General features: G+C 48.3%; 1 protein-coding gene across 5 annotated transcripts in view; it reads left to right on the forward strand.

Annotated features, from left to right (window-relative positions):
* The window catches only part of mastl (microtubule associated serine/threonine kinase-like), a 98,305-nt gene that overhangs the window by 3,443 nt on the left and 75,076 nt on the right, over positions 1-19,786 (forward strand). For 2 of the 5 annotated variants that reach the window (XM_069914544.1, XM_069914546.1), the window contains exon 2: positions 810-1,038. The exons of 1 other annotated variant lie outside the window; for it this stretch is intronic. In XM_069914544.1, the coding sequence (XP_069770645.1) occupies positions 922-1,038 (117 nt within the window). In that variant the 5' untranslated portion in view covers positions 810-921. Of the gene's footprint in view, positions 1-809; positions 1,039-12,098; positions 12,436-19,786 lie in introns of those variants that run through there. 2 more of the 5 variants (XM_069914543.1, XM_069914548.1) reach the window with 2 other exon arrangements.

Below are 19,786 nucleotides of genomic sequence, written 5' to 3' on the forward strand. Positions count from 1 at the left end.
ATCTGGTGGAATGTCCGTTTACCTTTACAGTCACTTTAGAGTTGTTGAGCTGGTGAGGTCTGTCCTGATCTAGGACCATCGAGGCTAGCTCCCTGTGGAGCTCTTCACTTGAGTGTCCCCCACTGTCCTGGGTTGCCCTGTGTGGGTAAGATGATGTCGACTTCGTGGCACGGCAAAATGGCAGACCTCCTTCCTCTGAGGATGACGGCGCTGAATTTAAATTTGGGTCATGGCAAGATGGCCACGGAGCCTTTTCTCGCCATTTCCTCACCACCACCCTCTGTTGGCATGTCGCACAGCAAGCGGGTTTGGGTGAATTCAGGGCAGACAGCTTGGGGCTGGAATCAGATCCGGGAACGGTTCAGGTCGTGGACCACTGGGCTTCCCCTCACGTGACAAAACCTCACCCAATGTCCTTCCTTACCACAGCTGGAACACACACAATCTTTTGCTGTGCAATGAGATTGGGGAAGTTGGGACTTGCTGCAAAAAAAAGCACTCCCTGACATGGAATGGGAAGCAGCAGCCTTTAGGGCAGAGGTAGAGATAGGGGGAGCAGTTGGACCTTGCAAGGGCTCATCTGGGTGGGCAAGCTTGCTGGCTTCGAGGTTGTTGTTCTCGAGCTTGGCCTGTTCCAATGATTTGACCAGCTTGATGTGACTAGTCAGGTCCTTCTTGCCCAACTTAAGTAGTCGCTGTCTCATGTACCTCGAGCGGACCCCTGCAACTAGAATGTCCTGGATCTGTTCTTCCTCATGAACTTGGCCCATAACTACTTTGTACCTGCTCTTCTTAACAAATGTCCACAGATCCTGCAGGTAGTCGTCGATGGTCTCTCCTGGCCGCTGATGACATAGAGCAAGTCTGTGCCTCATTAGGACCTCGTTCTGTGACTTCAGGTACCTAGCCTTCAACACCTCGATGACAGCATTATATGTAGAGCAGTCCCTGATGACTTCATACCCTTTTGTTCCTACCCTCAAAACGAGTGCGGATCTCCTGAGTTCATCGGAGTGGAAAATGTCTGGTCGTATTCAGGTAGGCCCGGAAGCAGTCTAGCCAGTATGTGAACTCCTCAGTCGCGTTGGGGAACAGAGGGTCTATCAGTAGCATACCAGGGTTCAGTAGCATTTCTATCGTTAGGGAATAAACTAATAAAATTGTAGCGTGAATAAAAGCTCTCACAACTGGAGGGAGAACAAGCACTTTTATTAGCTCATAACTAAGGGTAGGGTTCAACAGTAGTCTTCAGAAGGGTTCTGGATTTAGGCAAGAAACCAGGGTGTTATGTGGACAGATAGGGGCAGGGATCGATCCATTAAATGGCCAACCTGGCAATTTAAGGGGATCCCATCCCTGCATCACGCACTTACGAGAACTATCGGTAAGTCTCACCTGCCCCCCCCACCGGCTGTTAGTCGCCACCCCTGTCAGTCACCCCACCCCCATTAGTCACCACCCACAAGCAATCACCACCCCCAGTCAGTTACACTCCCCCATCAGACGCCACCACACTGTCAACCATGTTCCTCCCACCCTTAGCAACATCCCGCTGCCTCAAACATTGAGATGTCACTGCAAACTGGAGTGGCATTCACAGTCGCAGCAGTTCGCAGCCCCCAACTCTCCCCCCCCCCCCCCACCGCGGGAGCAACAACGCTCCCTCCATGGGACAGATGGGGGCAGAGAATGAAGAGATGACAGGGGAAGCAGTGGGAGTGGAGTTACTTAATGAAAGCCAGAGAAGTTTATATTAATGCCATCTGGTTGAAGGGTGCCCAGTTCGAAGATGAGGTGTTGTTCTTCCAATTTACAGGTGGTCTCAGTCTAGCAATACATGAGACCATGGACAGACATGTTGGCAAGTGAATGCGCTGGAGAATTTAGCCACTGGGAGATCCACACTATTGCTGTGGACAAACCAAGAAGCTCAACAAAGTGATCTCCCTTTCTACGTCCAGCCTCTCTAATGTAGAGGAGACCACAGCGAGAGCACTGGATTCAGTAAATGACCTCTGGTGATTCACAAGTGAAATGTTGCTTCACTTGGAAGAATTGTTTGAGGCCCTGATGGGAGAAGTGTGGGCACAAATGGAGCATCTGCAGTCACAGGGATAGAACCAAAGGGGACGATTGTGGGGAGGGAGAGTGTACAAAGGAGTCCTTGTGGAAGGCAGAGAGTGGAATATGTGACTGGTGGTGGGATCACATAGTAGGTGGTGGAAATGGCGGAGGAGGATGTGTTGGATGCAGAGACTGGTGAGGTGGTAGGTGAGGACAAGAGGAATCCTGTCTCTGTGGCACATGAGGACGGAGGGGGCCAGGGCAGATGTACAGGTAATGGAGGATATGTGATGTGTGCCAAGTTGATGGTGGTTGAGGGAAAGCCATGTTGTTTGAAGAAGGAGGACATCACTGATGATCTGGCATGGAAGTCCTCATCCTGGGTGCAGATGCGATGGAGACAGAGGAATGGAATCTTTACAGGGGACAGAGTGGGAAGAGGTGTAGTCGAGATAGCTGTGGGAGTTGGGAGGTTTATAGAAGATGTCTGAGGCAATGACCTCCTGCAGACACGAAGCAAGCAGGCTTTATTAACCAGAAAGCCTCGGCATGCCTCTACATGCTGCTGGTTCACATCCAAGGCAGGTATGGAGGGAGGAGACTAAGGCTATCAGCCTTTATTACGGATCTTACCGGGAGGAGCTACAGGTACAGAAGGCAGGCCAGCCTGCCCAGTCCAGCGAGGTCATGCCTGCAGTACCACGTTCCACCATATTCACCCCTTATATTTTTGGATGAAGTCCGGCAGGGTGAAGCAGGGCAATATCCATCAGCAACTGGTCGTCTAGTCCACAACAGTTCACAGATTCAGCTGATCTGGTGGTTTTATCCGGCGCTATGTTCACCGCAACACCGTCTGTGTCGTTAGTTCCTGCAAAAAGATGGCTTGTTTGGCAGGCTGAGCATTGGAGGGCTGAACTGTATCTGTGTGTACCGGTTCCGAGGGGGGCGGAGAACTTGTTTGTGGGGGTGGGGGAGGGGTGGCAGCCTAAGGGGCCATTGTGGTGGGTTTACTGTCATTTGTTGGGTGGTCCTTGTGGCCGACTGGTTGCTGACAGGGGCTAGTGGGTGCACCTCCTGTGCTGGAGCCCCAGCTTGAGTCAGGTCTCGAAAGAAACTGTGTCAACCTGTCCTTCTGGTACCGTACCAGATCATACTTAACATGTAGGAAGTGCACTTTCTCAACCAGTGGGACTGCCTTGTGGGACCTATCATTGCTTATGGAGAAACCCTGGCCCTGGGGTCGTCAGGCAAACAGGGAAGGAGAAAAATTTTTCATGTGGGGTGTGTTAGTTGCTGTGCAGAGTAGGGACCTGGTGGTGTGGAGCGCTTCTGGAAGAACCTCTTGCCACTGGGAGACAGGCATCCCTTTTGACTGAGGGCCAAAAGGACTGCCGTCCAGATCATGCAATTCTCCCTTTCCACCTGCCTCTTCCCTCAGAGTTCTAAATGGTGGTTCTACTCATGGCTATACCCTTGGAAAGGAAATATTGCCACAACTCCTCTCTCATAAATGAGGACCCCCCTCATCACTGTGAATGTAACTGGGGTATCCGAACAGGGTGAAGATGTTGCAGAGGGCTTTAATGACTGTGGATGTGGTCATTCGGGGCAGGGGATGGCGAATGGGAAACACAATTATTTACACATTGGTTCCAGAAGAGATGCCCTAAAATATTACGATGAATATAAAGTAAATAATTGTCATGAAGATTTGCTATGGTTCTTACATTTAATCAAATGTAAATTGTGAATTGTGCTAAGGTTGACAAATAATCAGCTTGGGAAACAGGTTGCATCTTGTAAATTGGACCATTTGATATTGCTTTACAATGGACTTCCAGCAATTTGTTTCCGTAGTTGAAATTCGGGCTGTTTTTAAAAAACAATTAATGTTATTCTTGCGAAGAGCACTGAGCTGAAGAATGCATATTTTATTTAGGCCGGCCTAGTACTTTGAACTCAACAGTAAAGTAAAATGTACAACGACTCAATCGCCAGTAAACACCAACCAGTGGGTTTATGAAATAGGCACAATCGAAGCTACACAAAGAATAAAGATTACTGGCAATATTTTGTACCAAACAAGAGCAGTGGATTTCTCCTTAAAACCTACATAATTATTTCCAGACAGTCGATTTATACCATTTATCTTGCAATAATTACTCCACTGGGTTACTTTGAAAATCGGTATCTATGATTAAATAACATGATGATATCCATTTATTTTTTTTTTAATTTATTTCTCACACTATGAACCATATCAACCAAAATATGTACAAATTTTTCTCATTAAATATACAGTGACATTTTCCCCATTTTCTCCCCCCCTTCCCACCCCCCTCCAAAACCAATAAATATTAAACATATACAATAAAACCATAAAATGTCTTCACTCAAGGAAAAAACAAACAAGAAAAATGTGTCATCTACTTTTACACACTAAATCTAATCGTTTTTGTCTTCTTATCATTTTAGGAGATGGAGGTCCGAGGCAAGCTCTTTCTGTTATGTTCCATGTATCGTTCCCAAATTTGTTCAAACAATAAAACTTAATTTTTTAAATTATGTTATTTTTTCCAATGGAATACACTTATTCATTTCCATGTACTGTTGCTGTATTCTCAGGCTCTCTTCCATTTTCCAAGTTGACATTATACATTTTTTTGCTACTGCTAAGGCTATCATAAAGTATCTTTTTTTGTGCTTTATCCAATTTGAGACCTAATTCTTTACTTCTTGTGTTACTTAAAAGAAAGATTTCTGGATTTTTTGGTATGCCCAAATTGCATGTATTGTTGTTCCCATTTCATTTTTAAAGCGAAAACACCTATCCGATATTGTTGGATCCCATTCTTTTAATTGTTGCGGAGTGATATATAACCTGTGCAACTAATTATTCTGTATCATACATAACCTTGTGTTTGAGGGCGCACAAAATCAGTGAACCGGTGCGGACTCAAAAGGCCAACATGGCCTGTTTCCGCTCCGTAAATGGTTATATGGTTATGGCTATATGGTTATTGTATTCTTCATAGTTCCAGAACATAATTTTTCCCATGTTTCATTCTTTATTTTTATATTTGTCCTTTTTCCACTTTTGATGATATCCATTTATAGATAATATATACATTTGTGTGTGTGTGTGAGAGAGAGAGAGAGAGAATATAATCTATAAATGGATTTCATCGCGTTATTTAATCACAGATACCGAATCTCAATGTAACCCAGTGGAGCAAATCAATCCTAGAATATTTCAGGTGCCTTGCGGATCTGGATTAAAGCAGATCAATGAAAGAAGTGGAATGAAGATACCTGAATAACTAACAGAAAACAAAATTTGAGTGTTTTCGGACTTTTACGTAACCTCGAAGTATATTGAAGAAACAAGATACAGCTTACAGGTTGTAGTACTGTAGCACAGGAGGTGCATTAACTGGAAGCATTTCTGTTTGCTTTTAATATGCAGATGATTTTATAACTTCTTGTGTAAAAAAAACAATTGGGTTTAGGAGACTGGTTTATACAAATGCCCTTCTGAAGACAATTGCAACTTTATATTCGCTAACATGAAATCTGTGCCACCCATTGCCCATAATTTGCTCTGCTTTGGATCTTTGCTAATGTTTTTCCAGGCAGTCATTTAAGCACCATGAACTGACCATGTTTGATTTTCCTTGCAGTCAGCGCCAGCTACTGCGCCCACAATTAAGTACTAAAGAGAGAATTTTGCTCAATCTTATTGGGCTTGGATCAATGTAAAATACGTCATGCATACTCATCACTTCCAACAAACTCAAAGCCATCAATTTCCATATTGAATTCCTAATGGAATAATCAGGATCCTACTTCATAGTCATTCCCAATGATCGAGTGCCAGCAGTGATCTATAACTATCGCTCAGGCAGACACTGCTTATTTGTCAGATCAGTTGGTTTCCACATCATCATTTGCGTCTCTGATGAGCAACTTTCCTTCATGGGCTGTTTTTTTTATGATTTTCCAGTCTTGAACTCAGTTATCAACATTATTAGCATCAATGTTAACATGATCAGTATCGACAACAATTTACAATAATCCATATTATACAGTTTCCATAGAGTTCAAGCTCCTTTTATCTCCCTTCCACCCCACCCCCAAATTCAACATTGGACGTATAAGCAACCACACATACACAGGACACTGAATACATTCACAACAAAGGGGAGAAACACATGGGAGGATTTTGAGGGTTCGTCACAGCACGGCGGTCAGAGTGCAAGCTATTTCATTTTTTTTTACTTTGCATGGTCGGGATGAGTCATACCCCCCACGCCCCTCCCCCCCAAGTGGTGGAGGGGTGGGCAGGTGAGGTAGGACAGCAGGACACAATGGTCTATCTATAGTCATGCTCCCACAAAATTTAAATATGGCTGCCAAATTTTTTTGAAGGCGTCATATTTTTTCCTTAAGTTTTAAGTGATTTTCTCCAGGGGAACACAGCTTTGCATTTCTGTGTTCCAGCACGTGATGCTCAGGCAGGAGTCAGATTTCCAGGTAACCACTATGCACTTCCTGGCCACTGCCAATGCAATCATCACAAATTGAATTTGGATAGCTTCATTGTAAGTTTCATGCCATTATGCTCCCCAACAGGAACAACTCAGGGTCCTGTGGGAATTCTTTACCTATGATTTTCCGTAGGGCTTGGCTGAGTTTCACCCAGAAGGGTCTCACCTTGGTACGTGTCCAGGTTGCATGCACAAAGGTTCCTGTCTCGACGCCACACCTAAAACATTGGTCCGATAATTCTGATATTGATCTGTTCAATTTTTGCAGCATCATCTACAGCTGGTGCAGAAAATTATACTGCACCAGCCTGTATCACGCATTGATAGTTATAGTCATGCTGGCCCGACACAGGCAGGACCAGCACCACTCATCAATAACTATTCATAAGTCCAACTTCCACCTCTATCTCGATTTATGAAGGCCCGTCTTAGGTCCTCCTGACTGGAGTAAGAAATATGTTGCCGATATGAACTTCTGAGTGTTCCTCCTTCGAATCACAGTCTCTATGTCACTGCATTTTGCCGGGGCCATGGTGGACCTAATTTGTCCTGTAAGAAAAATCTTATCTGAAGTTTGCAGTAGAAGTCTTGTTTGATAAATCATACTTTTGTCTGAGTTGTTCAAATGACATAAATTGCATCTGCTTGCAATAGTCCTCTATGCACCTGATGCCATTCTGACGCCAGGTGTCCAGGATCTTGTTACGTACCATTAAAGGTATTAATCTATTCGAGTCAGGGGAGTTTTTGGGGACAGCCCCACTTTGATACCTAAATATTGGTTTTCCAGATTAAGTCTTCTGCCATCTTCTCCACCATGTGCAAGCCAATTTGTGCCCAGGATGGTACATCCCCTCCCTCAAAGAACGAGGTGACGTATCTCCACTGGGCTGCCCAATAGTATTTCTTGGAAGTCTGGCAATTTTAATCTGTCCAGACTGTAATTCCAGGTCAATTTTTCCATAGAGACCCTGCCCACCTTTCCATTCCATAGGAATAATCTTACCCGGGAGATAAGATTTTGGAAGAATCCCTGGGGCAACGCCACAGGCAGTGTCTGAAAGATGTACTGAAGTCTTGGCAACACATTCATTTTAATACAGCTGACCCTGCCCACCAAAGTTATTGGCAGGGACATCCACCTATTTAAGACCCTCTCAATCCTTTCTAGCGAGGGGGTATAGTTCAACCCGTATAAATTATTGAAGTTGTTATTTATTCTCATTCCTAGATATTTGATCCCATTTTGTGGCTACTTTCAATAACTGCTTTGCTGACATTGATTGTAGTCCCCCTTGGTGAGTGGTAAAATTTCACTCTTGTTCCAATTAACCTTGTAGCCAAAGATCTCCCCATAGTCCTACAACGTAGAGTGCAGCCGAGACAACAAGTTTACTGGGTCTGTCAGATATATCAGTACATCATCTGCAAATAAATTGATTTTATGATCTTCCTGGCCTGCTCTAAAAGCTTTAATGTCTGGGTCCTATCATGGCTTCAGCTAATGGCTCCATGGCCAATATGAACAGGACTGGAGACAGCAGCATCCTTGTCTACTTGATCTTGTCATTGGGAATGCTGGAGAGATTTGTCCATTGGTCACAACTTTAGCCTTGGGCGTATGGTACAGTGGCCTTTTCCAGCACTTTGAATAGAAAATCCCACTCCAGCCTATCAAATGCTTTTTCTGCATCCAGGGCCACAACCAGACCCCTCTCATTCCTGGTTTGTGCCAGATGCATTATACTCAACAATCTGCCAATATTGTCTGTTGCCTATCTCTTTAGCAAAGCCTGCCAGGCCTTTGTTAATTAGTTTTGGCAGATTGGGCAATCTATTCGCCAGAGCTTTGGCAAGTATTTTATAATCTGTATTTAACAGTGAAATAGGTCTATAGGAGGACGGCAATAGCGGATCTTTGTCTTTTTAAAGTATTGTCATAATGATTGCTGTTCAGAAAGATTCTGGGAGGGTATGGGTCTTCATTGCCTGATCCACCACCTCCATGTAGAGGGGTATCAGTAATTTTTAAATTCCTTATAGAATTCAGGTGGAAACCCATCCGACTTGTTAATCTGCAGCAAGTTCAATGCTTTCCCTATCTCTTCCTCCGTGAAAGTTAGATCTAGGCTACCCTGTTCTTCTGGATCCAATTTTGGAAGCTCTAATTTGGACAGGAACAAGTTAATTTTATCAGACTCTCCTGTTAGTTCTGATTTATATAAACCCTGAAGGTCTCATTAATCTCTTTTGGTTTGTACATGGTCCTGCTCTTTCCAGTTTGAATTGCAGTGATCGTCCTTGAGGCCTGTCCTGTCCTCAACAGCCAAGAGAGGATTTTCTGGACACTCCCCTCCAATTCATAGTATTTTTGTTTTGATCTCATTATGGCCTTTTCTATGTTATAGGTTTGAAGCGTATTATATTTCATTTTCTTGTTTTCTAGAGCCCTGTAATGGTCCTCTGAGCCTGATTTCTGATACTCCTTTTCTGTGAGTAATTTCTTGTTCCAATTTATCCATCTCTCTCATATATTCTTTCTTCACTGTCTTGGTGTACCAAATTATCTGGCCTCTCAAATATGCTTTGAGGGTATCTCATAGGAGGAATTTATCTGGAGTAGAGGAATAGTTGGCCTCGCAAAATATGTCTATCTGCGTTCTTATAAAACTGCAAAACTCTGGCTTCTTTAACAGCAACCCATTGAGATGCCATCTGTATGCTGTATCCTGCTTATCTGGCATTTCTATTGTTAGTGTCAGTGGTGAATGGTCTGAGAGAAGTCTTGCTGTGTACTCAGCTTCCATGATCCTACCCTCTATATGGGCTGAAGCCAGGAAAAAGTCAATTTTTGAAGAGGAGTCATGTTGTTTTGAGTAGAAGGAATAATCCCTCTCCCTTGGATGCTCTCCCTGCACACGTCTATCACATTCAGCTCCTTCATATAGCCAATGGTAGCCCTCACCGCTTTTGTTTTAGATATTTTCTTTGTGAATTTATCTAAGATGGGATCCAGACAAAAATTAAAATCTCCCCCAAAGTGGATATTCTCTTTTCCCTCTGCCAATCTCAGGAAAGTGCTCTGTATGAAGTTTTCATCATCAAAATGGGGGCGTATACATTTACTAAGGTCCAGGATTCCGAATATATCTGACTGTGCACCATTACAAATCTTCCCATTTTATCTGTGGTCATGTTCTGCATTCTCACCAGAACACTCTTCCCTATCAAAATTGCCACCCCCCCTTGCAAGTGAACTGAACGAGGAAGATATGACCTGACCCACCCAGCCCCTTTTTAATTTTCAGTGCTCCCAGTCCGTTAAATGTGTTTCCTGAAGAAAGACCAGATCTTCCCCCCTTCTTTATTAATGTGTGCCAAGACTCATTTCCTCTTTATTGTTTCTGTTCAAACCATTAACGTTAAAACTAACACATTATCTTCTTGATTACTGCCCCGGAGATCCTCCAATCGGCGCTCTCTCTCTCTCTCTCTTTCTCTATGTCTCCAGCATCTCTTGTCCGTCCTTGCCCAACCTTATTTCTCCAGCCGTGAATTCCAGCCCACCAGGCCCACAAGCCCTGAAAAGATAAAACAAAGACTTATGCCCCAGAAGGGCAAGTAAAAAAAAAGGTTCGACGAAAGAAAAAAAAGATGAAATCATAAAATACTAGACCAAACTTAAACCCCTTACCCATATACTTTCCTTCTCCACCTCTAACCCTTTCTCCCCTCAACCTCTGGTGACTTTACCCTCTATACCAGGGGTATCAAACTCAAATTCACAGAGGGCCAAAATTAAAAACTTGGACTAAGTTGTGGGCCAAACTAAATATTTATTGAAAATTTTCAACAACATCTGCATGTTTTCTCTTCTTTCAACATATGTAATGTTAAACTTTTTCTTATTAAAATAAATGTTTAATAATAGTTTTGGTTAAACTCTTTCCAGAAGAAGCATTAACAAATGAGAAATAAAATGTTCAATAAATAATATTTCTCTATAGCCTTTAAGTTCCTTTTAAATGTATTTTTTTCATAAGCCAACAAGTCAAAAAAATAACTTGTTTCAATGAAAATCCAATCTTTCAACTATGAACAGTCCAAAGTTAACCAAAGAAAATATTAATCCAAGCTTAGCTTGCTACACTGTGATTTACTCTGATGCACCTGGGTCTAAACCAGATTCTTGGCATCTCTTCTTAGATGCAAGTTCATCAAACTCTGGGGTCAGAGTTTGCCTCCCACCTGTCTTGAAAGGTCCTGTTTTCTGTCTTTGGTTTGGCCATTTTTCGTAAGGGGTTTATTACATATGAGTTAGGCGACAGGTCGCAGATGCTAATGAAGGATAGACATGGAGAGGAGAGGACTAGACGGGTATGGACTGGGTGCTGGTCAGTGGGACTAGGAGGGTGGGAATTTGTTAAGGCATGGACTAGTAGGGCCGAACTGGCCTGTTCTGTGCTGTAAGTGGTTTTATGGTTATATGGTTATATGGAAAGTAAAGAGAGGAGGTGGGGGCGATTAGCGGGCTGACGGGCCGGCGCCAATGCATTTGCAAAGCATTCTGAGATTTGTGCATGCGCTACACTGGCACGGCGGCCAGCGGGCCAGCTCTAAAACATATTTGATATGATCTTGCAGGCCAAATATAATTATGTCACGAGCCAAATTTGGCCCGCGGGCCTGAGTTTGACATGTGTGCTCTATACCATCACCATCCCCCTCATTTCTAAAGGTTAGAAATTGGAGGATCTCCGGGGCAATGATCAAGAAGATAATGTGTTAGTTTTAACGTTAATGAACAGAAACAATAAAGAGGAAATGAGTCTTGGAACACATTTTTTTTAAAAAGGGGGTCTTTCTACAGGAAACACATTTAACAGGGGGGTGGCAATTTCATGATCATCTTTCTCTCACCACTCTCGACCCCTGCCCCCTCCCAGATCATTTCCTTTTCATGTATAACATATTTAAAAGACTAACTGTTAATCCTACTCTTAATATAGCTATTTTCTTAGAGACAACAAAAGTACTATCATTAATCGTTTGGCTGTCTTTTTAAACGTGCCATGCGTCTGTCTATCAAGTGACTGGACCAATCCAGCAGGCGATCAATGTGCACCGTCCCTGTTTATGCGATTGAGCACTTCGGAAGCGGCTGTGAACTAGTGTAATACACATATCTAATTGGAGGTTGGGGGGATCAGCTTCCCCATCGATGTTGAAGCGACAAGCGTCGGACCACTCAACGCCGTCCGTCCCGCTTCCGTGATTTAACCAGAACACGCCGAGGAACACGGAGTCGACCCCGTCCTCAGGACCCACTGAGGCAGCTTCAGTCGTGCCTGATTCCACTTCCCAAAACCCACGGAACGAACTACAAATCTTCCATCAATGGAATCAGAGTCATCAATGAGCATTCCACCATGAACACCGGGGACTGATTGCAGCCCGACATCTCATCGAGGCGCGAAGTCGACCAGAAGCGAGCCGTTTGTCGAAGGACCCCCGGCGGGACTTTTGAAAACGCTCCGGAGAGCAGCCGCGAGGCGGGCGCCGGCGCGTTCGACCCGGGAGGAGGAGCGCGTTCCGCTGGACCGGCGGGGAATGATCCGTGGGATCCGATTGGGAGATGGAGGTCCCCCGCACCGGTGACGCGAGTCCGGCCGGCCCGGGCAGGAACGCGAAGGCGCTCAAGGTGCCGGCAGCCCCCAGCATCGAGGACTTCGTCATCATCAAGCCCATCAGCCGCGGGGCGTTCGGCAAAGTGTACCTGGCTCGGAAGAAGCACCCCGAGAATAAGGTGTACGCAGTCAAGGCGAGTCCTGGGCCCGGTGGGCACGGGAGCTGGAGGGGGACTGGGACCGAGACCGTTGAGAGCAAGAGTGCAGTAATCTCGTGAAGTTCGGGCGTGTTGGGGGCAGAACCCGGTTTGTTTTAACCCAAAATGTTTCTTGGTCACAGTTTCCACATGGTATCATCAGAAACACCACTTGCAGTTTCAATCCCATCAAGGACACCTACGCGAGAGGGGGCCTTGACTCCCATCAAGGACACCTACGCGAGAGGGGGCCTTGACTCCCATCAAGGACACCTACGCGAGAGGGGGCCTTGACTCCCATCAAGGACACCTACGCGAGAGGGGGCCTTGACTCCCATCATGGACACCTACGCGAGAGGGGGCCTTGACTCCCATCAAGGACTCCTACGCGAGAGGGGGCCTTGACTCCCATCAAGGACACCTACGCGAGAGGGGGCCTTGACTCCCATCTAGGACACCTACGCGAGAGGGGGCCTTGACTCCCATCTAGGACACCTACGCGAGAGGGGGCCTTGACTCCCATCTAGGACACCTACGCGAGAGGGGGCCTTGACTCCCATCAAGGACACCTACGCGAGAGGGGGCCTTGACTCCCATCTAGGACACCTACGCGAGAGGGGGCCTTGACTCCCATCAAGGACACCTACGCGAGAGGGGGCCTTGACTCCCATCAAGGACACCTACGCAAGAGGGGGCCTTGACTCCCATCAAGGACACCTACGCGAGAGGGGGCCTTGACTCCCATCAAGGACACCTACGCGAGAGGGGGCCTTGACTCCCATCATGGACACCTACGCGAGAGGGGGCCTTGACTCCCATCAAGGACTCCTACGCGAGAGGGGGCCTTGACTCCCATCAAGGACACCTACGCGAGAGGGGGCCTTGACTCCCATCTAGGACACCTACGCGAGAGGGGGCCTTGACTCCCATCTAGGACACCTACGCGAGAGGGGGCCTTGACTCCCATCTAGGACACCTACGCGAGAGGGGGCCTTGACTCCCATCAAGGACACCTACGCGAGAGGGGGCCTTGACTCCCATCAAGGACACCTACGCGAGAGGGGGCCTTGACTCCCATCATGGACACCTACGCGAGAGGGGGCCTTGACTCCCATCAAGGACACCTACGCGAGAGGGGGCCTTGACTCCCATCAAGGACACCTACGCGAGAGGGGGCCTTGACTCCCATCAAGGACACCTACGCGAGAGGGGGCCTTGACTCCCATCAAGGACACCTACGCGAGAGGGGGCCTTGACTCCCATCAAGGACACCTACGCGAGAGGGGGCCTTGACTCCCATCAAGGACACCTACGCGAGAGGGGGCCTTGACTCCCATCTAGGACACCTACGCGAGAGGGGGCCTTGACTCCCATCTAGGACACCTACGCGAGAAGGGGCCTTGACTCCCATCAAGGACACCTACGCGAGAGGGGGCCTTGACTCCCATCAAGGACACCTACGCGAGAGGGGGCCTTGACTCCCATCATGGACACCTACGCGAGAGGGGGCCTTGACTCCCATCAAGGACACCTACGCGAGAGGGGGCCTTGACTCCCATCTAGGACACCTACGCGAGAGGGGGCCTTGACTCCCATCAAGGACACCTACGCGAGAGGGGGCCTTGACTCCCATCAAGGACACCTACGCGAGAGGGGGCCTTGACTCCCATCAAGGACACCTACGCGAGAGGGGGCCTTGACTCCCATCAAGGACACCTACGCGAGAGGGGGCCTTGACTCCCATCATGGACACCTACGCGAGAGGGGGCCTTGACTCCCATCAAGGACACCTACGCGAGAGGGGGCCTTGACTCCCATCATGGACACCTACGCGAGAGGGGGCCTTGACTCCCATCAAGGACACCTACGCGAGAGGGGGCCTTGACTCCCATCAAGGACACCTACGCGAGAGGGGGCCTTGACTCCCATCAAGGACACCTACGCGAGAGGGGGCCTTGACTCCCATCATGGACACCTACGCGAGAGGGGGCCTTGACTCCCATCAAGGACACCTACGCGAGAGGGGGCCTTGACTCCCATCATGGACACCTACGCGAGAGGGGGCCTTGACTCCCATCAAGGACACCTACGCGAGAGGGGGCCTTGACTCCCATCAAGGACACCTACGCGAGAGGGGGCCTTGACTCCCATCTTGGACACCTACGCGAGAGGGAGCCTTGACTCCCATCAAGGACACCTACGCGAGAGGGGGCCTTGACTCCCATCAAGGACACCTACGCGAGAGGGGGCCTTGACTCCCATCAAGGACACCTACGCGAGAGGGGGCCTTGACTCCCATCAAGGACACCTACGCGAGAGGGGGCCTTGACTCCCATCAAGGACACCTACGCGAGAGGGGGCCTTGACTCCCATCAAGGACACCTACGCGAGAGGGGGCCTTGACTCCCATCAAGGACACCTACGCGAGAGGGGGCCTTGACTCCCATCAAGGACACCTACGCGAGAGGGGGCCTTGACTCCCATCAAGGACACCTACGCGAGAGGGGGCCTTGACTCCCATCAAGGACACCTACGCGAGAGGGGGCCTTGACTCCCATCTAGGACACCTACGCGAGAGGGGGCCTTGACTCCCATCTAGGACACCTACGCGAGAGGGGGCCTTGACTCCCATCTAGGACACCTACGCGAGAGGGGGCCTTGACTCCCATCTAGGACACCTACGCGAGAGGGGGCCTTGACTCCCATCAAGGACACCTACGCGAGAGGGGGCCTTGACTCCCATCAAGGACACCTACGCGAGAGGGGGCCTTGACTCCCATCATGGACACCTACGCGAGAGGGGGCCTTGACTCCCATCAAGGACACCTACGCGAGAGGGGGCCTTGACTCCCATCATGGACACCTACGCGAGAGGGGGCCTTGACTCCCATCAAGGACACCTACGCGAGAGGGGGCCTTGACCCCCATCAAGGACACCTACGCGAGAGGGGGCCTTGACCCCCATCTAGGACACCTACGCGAGAGGGGGCCTTGACCCCCATCAAGGACACCTACGCGAGAGGGGGCCTTGACACCCATCAAGGACACCTACGCGAGAGGGGGCCTTGACTCCCATCAAGGACACCTACGCGAGAGGGGGCCTTGACTCCCATCAAGGACACCTACGCGAGAGGGGGCCTTGACTCCCTTCAAGGACACCTACGCGAGAGGGGGCCTTGACTCCCATCAAGGACACCTACGCGAGAGGGGGCCTTGACTCCCATCAAGGACACCTACGCGAGAGGGGGCCTTGACTCCCATCAAGGACACCTACGCGAGAGGGGGCCTTGACTCCCATCAAGGACACCTACGCGAGAGGGGGCCTTGACTCCCATCAAGGACACCTACGCGAGAGGGGGCCTTGACTCCCATCAAGGACACCTACGCGAGAGGGGGCCTTGACTCCCATCTAGGACACCTACGCGAGAGGGGGCCTTGACTCCCATCTAGGACACCTACGCGAGAGGGGGCCTTGACTCCCATCAAGGACACCTACGCGAGAGGGGGCCTTGACTCCCATCAAGGACACCTACGCGAGAGGGGGCCTTGACTCCCATCATGGACACCTACGCGAGAGGGGGCCTTGACTCCCATCAAGGACACCTACGCGAGAGGGGGCCTTGACTCCCATCAAGGACACCTACGCGAGAGGGGGCCTTGACTCCCATCTAGGACACCTACGCGAGAGGGGGCCTTGACTCCCATCAAGGACACCTACGCGAGAGGGGGCCTTGACTCCCATCAAGGACACCTACGCGAGAGGGGGCCTTGACTCCCATCAAGGACACCTACGCGAGAGGGGGCCTTGACTCCCATCAAGGACACCTACGCGAGAGGGGGCCTTGACTCCCATCAAGGACACCTACGCGAGAGGGGGCCTTGACTCCCATCAAGGACACCTACGCGAGAGGGGGCCTTGACTCCCATCAAGGACACCTACGCGAGAGGGGGCCTTGACTCCCATCAAGGACACCTACGCGAGAGGGGGCCTTGACTCCCATCAAGGACACCTACGCGAGAGGGGGCCTTGACTCCCATCAAGGACACCTACGCGAGAGGGGGCCTTGACTCCCATCAAGGACACCTACGCGAGAGGGGGCCTTGACTCCCATCAAGGACACCTACGCGAGAGGGGGCCTTGACTCCCATCAAGGACACCTACGCGAGAGGGGGCCTTGACTCCCATCAAGGACACCTACGCGAGAGGGGGCCTTGACTCCCATCAAGGACACCTACGCGAGAGGGGGCCTTGACTCCCATCAAGGACACCTACGCGAGAGGGGGCCTTGACTCCCATCAAGGACACCTACGCGAGAGGGGACCTTGACTCCCATCAAGGACACCTACGCGAGAGGGGGCCTTGACTCCCATCAAGGACACCTACGCGAGAGGGGGCCTTGACTCCCATCAAGGACACCTACGCGAGAGGGGGCCTTGACTCCCATCAAGGACACCTACGCGAGAGGGGGCCTTGACTCCCATCAAGGACACCTACGCGAGAGGGGGCCTTGACTCCCATCAAGGACACCTACGCGAGAGGGGGCCTTGACTCCCATCAAGGACACCTACGCGAGAGGGGGCCTTGACTCCCATCAAGGACACCTACGCGAGAGGGGGCCTTGACTCCCATCAAGGACACCTACGCGAGAGGGGGCCTTGACTCCCATCAAGGACACCTACGCGAGAGGGGGCCTTGACTCCCATCAAGGACACCTTAGTGGCACAGTGACAGCTTCTTCCCCACTGCCATCAGATTTCTGAATGACCAATTAAGCAAAGACAATTCCTTACTTTTGATGCAGTTTTAAGATGGTTCATGATATGAATGTTTGCACTGTGATGCTGCCACAAAACACCAAATATCATGACTTGTTCATGACAATAAATACAGAAAACTGGACTGGAAAACTCAAGTTGGAAAGAGGATCAAAATTGTTGAAACTCAGTGTCAGACTGTTGTGATAATGCCATCTTTGGAAGAATGGCAGAGATGGATCCATAAAATAAACATAATGCAAATAGAAGTCTGAAATGTGTTACAAGCCCAGAGGACCCCAAAACCCAATAGATATTCACCAAGGCAAATGGTTACTTAAACAAAAGTTGCTTTTAATTATCTTTAAACATGAAAATAGAATCAAACTTTAACATCCCTATTGACTTCTTAAACTAACATAATCTAAGCACATGTGTATGTAATATGTGTGTAAGTTCAGAAAAGTTTTTTGATTTACAGTCCAATCTCACTTCTCATTCCTTCAAGTTTACTGGTTGCAGGCAATTCTTATACTGTGCACAGAATTTAACATGTAGAAAGTTCACCAGGCTTTGATGCTTGAAAGGTAAATGGTTACCGCTCAGGAAGGTTCTTGTCAGTTTTCAGAGAGAAATTTGTTCCTGGACACACAACTGATTCCTTGTAACCAGCCACTTCAGCATCTTGCCGAATAAACTTGGCCCCTCAGGATTTTCCAGATGATAACCTCTTTCTTTCAGGTCACCACAGAGTTCCTTTTTGTTTCCCTTATTTTAAATGAAATATTAGGCAGCCAGTCCTCTTGCATGAACCAAAAGGGCTTTGGCCATGCTGAACTAAGCACTCACAACCTTCCAAATGGGGTTTTTCCACAAGCTTGCCAGCTTGTCCTGTTCTAGAGCTTGCTTCTCTCTCTCTCTCTCTCTCTCTCTCTCTCTCTCTCTCTCTCTCACACACACAGAAAAAGCTTCTTGGACTCTCTCTACTTGCAAAACCACTTGGCCCTCCCAGAAAACAAATTCCATTCCAGACAGAATGTGGCTCCAACAAGTTATTTCATCTGTTGCCAAAAGTCTATTGGGCACCCTCCAATTTGCAAAGGCTCTTGTTGCAGGCCTGTCTAGCATGAGCAGAGCTCCAGTATTTTAAATAAGATCAGTTTTAAAGTGTTTGTATGTGACCCACACTAAAAAACCTGCCCCAATTTTTCTCCCAAAAACATATCTATATACAATACAAGCAGAACATCTGTCACAAATGCAAGTAGAAGTTGGTGTGCTAATTGACATTTGTAAAGGGAGCCACTGTAACAGCAGCGATGCCACTGGTGAGGACATACTGAGAGTGAAAAGAGGAGATGCAGCACTCCCGTGGGGTCCATCCGCCCAGTTAACTGTCGTCAGCTCCGTACAGGCTTTGACTAGCCCGTTAAAGGTGCCGACGGTAGTTTTATTTAAAATCTTTCAACCATATGGTCTGCGCCCCAGATGGCAGTGCCTCTAATCGGCAGCTGCCACAAGGGGATGCAGACTCTAGGGGAGTGAAGGACAGGCATAGGGCACCAGAAAAAAGAGAGACCATCCCCCGTCTAGGAAGGAGAAGCAGAGGAGACAACCCATGGTACGATGACTATTGAGGGACTCTAAGGCTGAAATCCCCACGCATGCAGTGGGTTGCTGGTGACTCAAGACGAGGAACCTATGGAGGCTGTGGGCTGCTGGGGACTGGCTTGAAACTGGCTTAAGGGGTACCAGGTTTCAGAACTGGGAAGCGAGAGGGCGTTGAAGGGTTCCTGATTATGTCGGAGGTTCAGATCTGGAGCTCAGGTTGCCAATGGTTTGGACTGGACGCTGTGTGGTTGTGGAGGCTGGAGGAGCACTGGAGGCAAATTCAGTGATTTTGGAGAGAACTCTCTTTTGCTTCTATTTCTCTGACTGTAAGAGGTGCTTCAGACAATTTCTGCTGATGGCAAATCTGTCTGCCGTACAGCAGGCAAGAGCAATTTCATGAAATGTGACACTGTTTTATCACATAACAATACATTGAATCTTATGACTTCTTGGACATGTGCTCATTATTTGTTTTCTTTTAAACCAGCATTTTATTTGTACTGATAAAACAAACAAAAAAATGGAATGACTACTAGCCAAAAGAGCTGGAGTAAATGAGCCAGGTTGACATATTTGGGGTGTTTCTGAACTGGACTCTGAGCAATTTGTAGTTCGTATTAATGTTGTGGATAAAAAGACAGACTAGGGAATTTGTAAATCAGGAAGCTGACAGGTATTTCAGTGGTCAAAGAAATTATTCTGATGGGCAAGGTGATCAGGTTGTGGTTCTTGTACTAACAACAAGCATAAAGAGGGGTAAGCTCCTGCAACTTTAATTCTAGACCGTTTTATGGTGAAACCCTGCATTGTAACCAGCTGAAGTTTTTAAAAAAAGGCGATTTTACCTTTTATGGTAATGACCAAAAAGGCAGATCCTGTGGTCCCTTTATGCGCAGCTGAGTTGGGAGACAGCTTCTGGACTTGTGTGCTGAGAAGGCAAAGCGGCCTATGGCAAGCACTGAAATTGTGTCCCCCATCCCTG

The sequence above is a fragment of the Narcine bancroftii genome, chromosome 1 (genome assembly GCF_036971445.1).
Source record: "Narcine bancroftii isolate sNarBan1 chromosome 1, sNarBan1.hap1, whole genome shotgun sequence".
Classification (NCBI taxonomy): Eukaryota; Metazoa; Chordata; class Chondrichthyes; order Torpediniformes; family Narcinidae; genus Narcine; species Narcine bancroftii.